We start from the raw sequence: 9,260 nt of genomic DNA on the forward strand, positions 1-9,260 counted from the left end.
AGTGACATTGGTATAGTCCAATAAGGCTCCGAGCCCCTCCCCGTGACGTTGACACGTTCCTCTTTTGTACCCGCCCCCAGAGATAGAGCTGCTGAGTGCTCCTTCTGCTCTGCTGCTCTCTCCTTCAGCCGCCGCCATGTTAGGAGCTGTCGGACGCTGCACCGCTGGGGCCCTGAAGGCCTTTAAGCCCGCCGCCAGCTCCCTGCAACTCGGACAGACCCTGCTGAGAAGCTCCCCTGCAGCGCTGCACGCCCGTAAGTAGCCGGCGGCGGCCTCCCTGGCTGTGACCTAGCGGTGTCATTGAGTGGTGGGAAGGCCTGGCCTGTGCTGTGCGGGAGGCCGGAGCACGCCGCCCGAGTGTGGTGCCCTACTAGTGAGTGTGAGGCGGCGGCCTGACAGCCGGGTACGGGCTCGTCTCTAGGCTGCGGCCTCCTCCGGGGTCTGACCTTGTGCTCCGCGCTGCCTGGTGTTCCAGCTCCCCGGACACATCACCGACCTTGTGCTGGGCCGCAGGGCGCTCTGCCCTTGTGTACAGCAGTGAGGGCTCTGCCATGTGTGGCCATTGTGGGGAGTGCCCTTCTCATCTGCTGATTGCAGGCAAATCACAAAGGGTGTCGTGCCCTGCGGAGGCTTGCCCTGGATGTAGGGTCCTATGCTGTCTCCAGGATGACAAGTGGTTCCATTCATTTCTATGGAGACCTGGCTTTCTGGTAACTCCATGGAGAATTTAGAGCTGCACACGTTCTCTGCCTGGATGTAATGGCCCCATGTCCTGGAGATGGAGGAAGGGGGGCCCTGCATATCTCGGGCACGTGTGCCATAGTGTCAGTAATATTGGGGCTTGCTCTACCCATTTGCCTTAGGGCACAGACTACAGATCTGACAGTACAGCAGCAGGAACCCTTCACATATGTAATTGTGCTGCTTACAGCCGTCTTACAGTCTTTATTTATCTTTCCAGGGAGAGACTATGCAGCCCCGGCTACAGCTGCCAAGCCCGGCACAGCAACTGGCCGCATTGTCGCTGTCATCGGAGCCGTGGTCGACGTCCAGTTTGATGAAGGCCTGCCACCAATCTTGAATGCTCTGGAGGTCCAGGGCAGGGACACCAGGCTGGTTCTGGAAGTGGCACAGCACTTGGGTAAATTATATAAATGTAATCTTTCTGAGGTCCGTTACTCATAATAAATCCCTATACAATCGTACTGTCAGGGAGGTTTGACCCTGTGCTCCTCCTTGGCGTTACTGATAATCCTCTAAGACTTGATGACCCCATGATCGGGCACGTTACTGAAAAGACAGTGTATTATCCGTGGCTTAGTATTAGAAGATAGTTCTGCACACCAGCCTTCATTAAGAATTTAGCTTATCTTTCAGCAGCCATGTGTCAGAGTAAAATGTAGTTGTCATGGACTAGAGTAATTTTAGCCACTTCTATATGGTAAATTATGATATTTGTTGGCTGTGCTCGGCCATGCCCCTTCCTACGTAAGTTCCGCCCACTTGTAAAAGATGGCGTAAAATGTCAAATCTCAACGTTTCAAACAAACACTGATGGATTGGTGCCTATGAAGAGGAGCCATTTTACACAGTGGATCACCTTGGGTATAGCTGGATGAGCTCCTTCTGTGATGATCAATCATGACTTTCGTTCTTCTGAGTCGTCTGAAGCAACTTATTAATCTGAGAAGGATGTGATCAATAGCTTAAAATTACCAATTCTTTAGACCTTTTGGGGTTTATGCAGCCCCATAATAACTCTAGGCACCAGGAGATCATTTTTGAGCAAATCGTTGTCTTGGTGTGTGGGTTTGTTTGTTTTTTTTTTTTGTTTGTCTTTTTTTCATGGAACTTTCCTCTTGGAATAGGTGAGAACACTGTCCGGACCATCGCTATGGATGGTACCGAAGGTTTGGTCAGAGGGCAGAAGGTTCTCGATGCAGGCACACCAATCAGAATTCCCGTCGGTCCTGAGACCCTTGGAAGGATCATGAATGTCATCGGTGAACCCATTGATGAGAGAGGGCCTATTACAACAAAACAGTGAGATAATTTTTTGTTTTTTGTAACCACACTTCTGAGACTTGTATTTTGGTTTGCAAGCTCTATGGGATTAGTATATTGGCTTCTGTTTTATTGGCACACAAGTGACAGGTTCTCTTTAGTTATGTTTGTAGACATGGTACCCCTAAGTTAGTAGTATGGTACTTAAATGCTGCATCCATCGGTCCTCGATCAGACTTGCCAAAAGCGGAAAGACACTGCATTGTTTAGAACTGAATTCTGAAAAGGGTTGTGCCGCAGTGGATATTTATCACTTCAAAATGGGATAGATATTAAATGTCTGACTGCTGGGGACCTTCTGTCACTAGAATATAGACCCTATGCCCCTCTTATCACCACTACCACTGTTCTTTGTGACCTTTTATTAGCTATATAAATGTTGAATGGGTTAAGCAAGTGCCCTGCTGCTCCTTACTTCCGTTGTGTAGTGATGGCCTACATTTCCTTGTCTAACTTCTTACATCTTTGTGTTCTTGCAGGTTCGCTGCCATCCATGCTGAAGCCCCAGAGTTTGTTGAAATGAGTGTTGAGCAGGAAATTCTGGTTACTGGAATCAAGGTGGTAGATCTCCTTGCCCCTTATGCTAAAGGAGGAAAAATCGGTATGTGACAAATGTTTAGTCATTTGTTCCTTCTGATTTTATTTTTCATTTTGTATGTGACACATCGGAGGCACTTAATTTCATATGCTGTTATAAGAAAAGTTGATCCTGCATGTGCAAAAAAAGAGGGTACATACAGAGATGGCAATCACAACTTTGTGCAAAATTCCACTTTATTAAACTTTGCTGTTAAAGTAGAAAAAGGCAATATTTAAGCACGCATGTATGACCACATGGCCTGACCTGTGGTATCAGGCTGCCTAGGAATGGTTTTGAGACCTCTTCACTGGTTGCATGATATAATGTTGGAGCCTATATACCAATACTAAGCAAGGTATGCAAACAATATAAAAGTAAGATGGACAGTATAACAACACTAAAAGAACATATACAGATTATACATGTGACTAGGGGTGGAGCACATTGGCAGAGTCTTTTGATCTGTGGTAACATGTTATTTTTAGACCGTCTTCATCACTTAAGATGCACAGATGTATCTTACTTGAGAAGGTTTGTGTCAATCTTCAAAATGCATTGTAATCTCAGCTCCATAATAAAGTAAAAACACAACTCGCGTTCTTAAGATTTGTCAATCTTCGGGCACTCTGCTTTCCTTAAGAGTCCATCAAAATTACTACAAAGTGTATAATTGCAACCGTAGCTCTATTTCTAAGGCTGTATCCATATGTATTTGTATAAACCAGCACCTTCTACTCCACCTGTCGTAGAGATGGTGAGCAGCCTGAAGACAGTGTCTAATGAGGGGCAGCAGTAATGTTCCTCCACCCTTTTTGGTCGATATTTGTTCACCTTTCTGCAGTTGCTAAATTGTCATGTATACAAGCTCTAAACTCCAAAATGTTAAGGTGTCTCCTGTGTTCTTTTCATGGAAACCCCTTTTTCTCCTGTAACTTTATATCTGACACCCTCCTAAAGTTTCTTATGATGATCTACTTTGACTTTCGTTCTTCTGAAACTGCTGAAGACGTCTATTCAATCTGAAGAAACTGTTAAGGAGTGACTCTGCAAGACATGTTAATTTTGATCTTATTCATAACTTTTTTTTTTTTTTTTTTCCCTTAAGGTTTGTTTGGCGGTGCTGGTGTGGGTAAAACTGTACTCATCATGGAGCTGATCAACAATGTGGCTAAAGCCCATGGTGGTTACTCAGTGTTTGCAGGAGTGGGAGAACGTACCCGTGAAGGAAATGACTTGTACCATGAAATGATTGAGTCTGGTGTCATTAACCTGAAGGACACAACATCAAAGGTTTGTGTAATTGCTATGCTCGCTATTGAATCATGGCTATATCTAGCCAAGAAGGACGTCACGTCCTCATCTGTGGTCTAAGGGGGGGTGAGGGTGTTACTCCTTGTGGAGACTGCCAATGCTGCTTAGGGAGACTTGTAGGCCATGCAGTGCTCCTTTGGGTATATAAAGATGCAAATGGCCTCTTCAGACATATTAAAGTTAGCAATCCAAAGTCAGTAGTAGTACCTGATTTGGCTGTTTGCACGCTTGTTACTTGACAGGTTTTCTTACATATATTTTAGATATAACTTTACTTTCTTTTTTTTTTTTTTTTCCCCCCATCCCTTTCATAGGTAGCCCTGGTATATGGACAGATGAATGAACCACCAGGTGCCAGAGCTCGTGTTGCATTGACTGGTCTGACTGTTGCTGAATATTTCAGAGATCAAGAAGGACAAGATGTGCTGCTTTTCATTGATAATATCTTCAGGTTTACTCAAGCTGGTTCAGAGGTAAGAACCCAGACTGCTCTAAACTTGTTTCAAATTATAAATGCTAAACTCTTAATTTCCTCTAGGTGTCTGCCTTACTGGGTCGTATTCCCTCTGCTGTCGGTTACCAACCAACCCTGGCTACAGACATGGGTACCATGCAGGAGAGAATTACAACCACAAAGAAGGGATCTATTACCTCTGTGCAGGTTTGTAGCGGGCTTCTGAGTTCAAGTCTCTAGGCATTGAAAATGTAGTATATTTAAAAGGTGCTATATAAAATATCACCCTCCCCTGTCTCCTTAATGCAAAGTTGAGCAACTTTAAAAATTGCCAACATTAAACTTTCTACAATGTCGCTGCTGCAAAGTGTAAATCCTTTATATAGTGGAGTGCGCTGCAATAGTTGGATCTGTGCTCTCCCTCCACCTCTGTGTTAGAGATGGCAACTGCGAGAAGTTGGGGTTGTACACAGATCGCCACAGCATGGACCGAGGAGGAAATGTAGCATAGAGGAACACCTGTAGAAAACGTGGAAAGTGTATGACGAGCAAATGAGTTTTAGAAATAGAAGCTGTGATATGTTACTGAAAGGTATCTCAGCACCCAGGATACAGATATCGCATCCAGCCAATATTAATAACTTCACCCTCCCCACAAGCGAGAAATTGGACTACAATCAGCATTATCAGGGGGCTTGAAAAGGAATGAAGATGGCATCGTGACATTTAATGTAGTTTAATTGAAAATAAACACTTAAAGAGAAAAAAATAGTGTCCACAGCTTACTGTCTTTATGCCCCACAGAACCCTTCACAGGGTTGGTTTGGCTATTATGTGTGCAGTTTTACACAGTGCCTGAAATGATGAGTAACTACAGACTTTCGTTCTTCTGAGTTTGCTGAAGCAATATTTTTGTATCTGAGAAGGCATTTATATTTCTGCTTTCTATTCTTATTCTGTTTATATTTCTTTTTGACGTGTTCCTCCTTGTGTTCTAGGCTATCTATGTGCCTGCTGATGACTTGACAGATCCTGCCCCTGCTACCACATTTGCTCACTTGGACGCTACTACAGTATTGTCGCGTGCTATTGCAGAGCTTGGTATCTACCCAGCTGTGGATCCCTTGGATTCAACCTCCCGTATCATGGACCCCAATATTGTGGGCCAGGAGCACTATGATGTAGCTCGTGGTGTGCAGAAGATCTTGCAGGTTTGTGCTGTCTAAAATTGAAAACCTTGTGTGCCTTTTTAGCATGGTTGGTCTTGGGATTTGCTTCTTTATATTTTATTTATTTTTTGGAATATATATATATATATATAGGACTACAAGTCACTGCAGGACATTATTGCCATCTTGGGTATGGATGAATTGTCAGAAGAAGACAAACTTACTGTAGCAAGAGCCCGTAAGATCCAACGTTTCCTGTCTCAGCCATTCCAGGTTGCTGAAGTCTTTACAGGACATATGGGCAAACTGGTTCCACTTAAAGAGACCATCAAGGGTTTCAAGCAGATCCTCCACGGTAATATAAATGTGGCAATAAATCAATCTAATCAGTTTATTTACGATCAACATGAATTGTTTGCTATAGCCAAGACTAGTTCATTGATGGAACCAATCATGACTATAATGGTGTCGGCCCCTTCTAATTACAAGGTTGTAGCGTATCCTAGTGATAAAACAACTTTAATTTGTGTGAAGAGAACTGAAGTTGCTTTGCTAAGGGAAATTCACAACAAATTACTTTTTTTTTTTTTCTTTTTTTTTTTTTGTCTCATCCTTGCAGGAGAATATGATAACTTGCCTGAACAGGCTTTCTACATGGTAGGCCCTATTGAAGAAGCAGTAGCAAAGGCTGAGAAACTTGCAGAAGAGCACTCTTAAAGACTTGATAAAATGTTTCCTGGAAAGCACTCATCCACAACACCTTCATCCTCAGTAATGCTTTTTGCCTGTCTGTAATGGATCGTGTCGGCAAAGCGTATTTAAAATTTACAATAAAACATCTGTGTAAAGACCATGTGTGAGATATTGGCTTCATAGTGAGCATGCAGTCATTGGTAGCTGTATGAATTTTCACTAAAATAGTTGTATCCCATGTTCAAAGTCTCTTGTGAGTCTATATAGTTAATACACCCCATAGAGTTTATTACCTTTTTAACGGAAGTCCGGCACCCTCCAAAATGCAAATGAAACAAATCTAGGGAACTTGCCTAATAATAATACCTGCAGTAGATGGATGGATATACAGTTAAACGTGTTTTAAATGAGGGTGGCGACTCCTTTCCTGGGGCTCAATGCACCATCTCTCTCTCCCCCCCCCCCCCCCCCCCCCCTTTTTTTTTTTTCAATCCCTCAATTTGTATTATGAGCAGTTCCTGCCCAAAGTAGGTGCTGCCTGCACATACATACAGACTGACATCTGACCGTGTACCGAGAGGGAGGGGAGGATCAGTTGTTTCGTCTGTCCTCAGTGTATCACAGAATAGGTCAATATCGCCACTGCCATACAATGAAGACCACAGTCAGTGGGCCCGTGCAGTGCTGCTGCTTGAGTTCAGGCAGCGCTCGCTCTAGTTATTGCTCGCTCTACTGTGAAGTAATTACAATAAAATAAAAATTGAACCTGTTAAGTACTATATAACTTTTGCATTCATTTTGGGGGTGATAACTTCCTTTTTAAAAGATTTTTCAGATGTACAGTTGATGCACACTAGGGTGTCTGTTCTGAGTACTAATGTTGGCAAATGCAGTGGTCTAACTTGCAAAAGTAGTCCATGCATGGACCCCCCCCCCCCTTTTTTTTTTTTTGGGGGGCCCAGGATTTAAAAATTTCACAACTACAATACTTAATCAAAAAGATTAATATTGAGATCATATTGCCTTTGCCACTCTGGAACGGAGTTCTCAACTTAGACGTGTTCAATAAATTTGACTATTTTAAGAAGCTGGACAGTTCAAGTGGGGTGGAGAAACATCTACCAAACTGTTCTTCTGGTCCAGTGGGAATGGATGACTTCCAAACCTGAGTAGGGACTGATTTAAGCCACTTATGTCCTAAGCTATAAAGTGCAAATGTTCTAAGAATGAGTGTTGTGTGCAGCAACTTCAAGTCACACAGGACAGAAATCCTATGGATCTGCAACAGACTAGGTAATGTTTAAACTTTAAAAAAAAATCTGAAATTTGGTAGAAAAGCTTTGCCTGCCATTTTTTTTAAATTGATGGATTTGTATGAGGTTTTTAATATTTTTTTTTCTCTTCAGACACAGTGAGCTGTCACTTATCACCTTTGAGGTAGATAATGCAATATGACGGAGTCAATTCATATTTTGTCAAATATATTGGACTTTTACAGATACCAAATGTTTTTAATGAGGGGAAGATATGAATTTATATCTCTACACTCTTAAAGGGGTTGTCTGGTCCAAATCGATAAGTCTGTAGTCACAAAAAGTGACTGTAGACTTAAACACCCACATGTATGGAGCGAAGCCACGCCCACTGGACAGCCACAATAGTTGGGGTGTAGTCTCACTCTATACAAGTGTATGGAGCAAGGCCATGCCCACTGGGTGGGCTCTGGCCAGGAGTATGTATAACTCATAAGTACCTGCCGATTCTAGCTTGGAAACGCGTGATTCCCCACAGCGTGCAGTGTGCGCTGGGGAGATACATAAGTCTGCAGACACTGTGACTGCAGACTTATCGATTTGCACTTGACAACCCCTTTTAGATGCCATGATCAGAGATTGACAGCAGCAAGGTGAGAGGCAGATGCTTTGGAACAGCCATACGTATGATGAGCCTGCTTCTTACATGGGGACTTGACCAATGCGTTTGTTAGAAGGAGCTAAAGCGCACCATTAACTTCCAGGTCCTGCCCAGTGACGAGGGTTTACAGACATCAAATAAAACAAGTACAACAGAAACAATGATGAGAGGATTGATTGTAGAGGCACAAGGGTGTACTAACATTTTTCTTGACTCAAGTTTGGTGAAAGTGGATTTGAGCAAAGTTTGCTACAGTTGGGAGGGAGTCAAAAGGACACTTCTGGTGGCAGCACATGGCACCTGTTGGCTGCGCCTAATTCTTAGGCGCGTCTTACTCCAGCAGTGTCTTCTTTAACAGTGGAGTTTTGTATTCCAGTCTTAAAGGGGTTGTCCACTAGTCTGACAACCCCCTTGTCAATCTGTTTGCCCCAGTTAAAATAAAAACACTTGTGCTCATCTCCTGTTCCAGCAATGTCAGCACTGACTCCCGTTGCTCGCGTGACATGGTCACCACACCAGCTGAAGGTGGCACTGATTGGGTGCAGGGCTCAAGTGACATAACGTCACATGAGCATCGGGAGTGCCAGTGCCAACACTACTGGAATGGTGCCGGCTTGTGAGGCGAGTATAAATGTTATTTTAACGGGGGCAAACGCTCAAGATTGAGAAGTGGTTGTCAGTAGTGGACAACCCCTTTTAATGAATTGGGACCTTCATATTTAGTTTGTAAAGTAGGATATCCAGGAAAAATTCATATCTGATGCCACAGAATGAGACTATTTGTAATTAGAGAAAGTGGTTAATTGTGTTTAAAACCAGAGGACAGGCATAAGGGGAAGAGATCAATGTTGAATAGTTTAGGAAATCAGCATGCCATTTGTGATTAGTTCACATGCTTGTTTTGCAGCAATTTTCCAAAACCTGGTAAGTATAGCATCTTTAGTGTTTTGGGAAAATCACAGCAAAAAAATGCATTGTGTGAATACTGCTTTAGAGCTGTTTCAAGAGTGATGGGGACAAAAGCTAGATTGTAGCTGGTCAAAAAGGGTCTTTGAGGAGAGGTGAGAGACTATTT

The 9,260-nt window shown here is 43.3% G+C and overlaps 1 protein-coding gene and 3 non-coding genes across 4 annotated transcripts; all 4 read left to right on the top strand.

The window, feature by feature from the left end:
- Positions 1-57: 57 nt before the first annotated feature.
- Positions 58-6,429, top strand: ATP5F1B (ATP synthase F1 subunit beta). The gene is made up of 10 exons (XM_073663457.1): positions 58-254; positions 962-1,141; positions 1,869-2,043; positions 2,544-2,665; positions 3,750-3,934; positions 4,270-4,428; positions 4,494-4,616; positions 5,408-5,620; positions 5,732-5,933; positions 6,198-6,429. The coding sequence occupies exons 1-10, from the start codon at positions 137-139 to the stop codon at positions 6,293-6,295; spliced, it is 1,575 nt and encodes a 524-aa protein (XP_073519558.1). The 5' UTR covers positions 58-136; the 3' UTR covers positions 6,296-6,429.
- Positions 1,623-1,692, top strand: LOC141256929 (small nucleolar RNA SNORD59). The gene has a single exon (XR_012317868.1). It is a non-coding gene; the product is annotated as a small nucleolar RNA SNORD59 (small nucleolar RNA).
- Positions 3,602-3,672, top strand: LOC141256930 (small nucleolar RNA SNORD59). The gene has a single exon (XR_012317869.1). It is a non-coding gene; the product is annotated as a small nucleolar RNA SNORD59 (small nucleolar RNA).
- LOC141256928 (small nucleolar RNA SNORD59) lies at positions 5,264-5,336 on the top strand. Its single transcript, XR_012317867.1, has one exon. It is a non-coding gene; the product is annotated as a small nucleolar RNA SNORD59 (small nucleolar RNA).
- Positions 6,430-9,260: the final 2,831 nt, after the last annotated feature.

The sequence above is a fragment of the Phyllobates terribilis genome, unplaced genomic scaffold (assembly GCF_046119375.1).
Source record: "Phyllobates terribilis strain yellow unplaced genomic scaffold, ASM4611937v1 Scaffold_2__4_contigs__length_985480577, whole genome shotgun sequence".
Lineage (NCBI taxonomy): Eukaryota > Metazoa > Chordata > Amphibia > Anura > Dendrobatidae > Phyllobates > Phyllobates terribilis.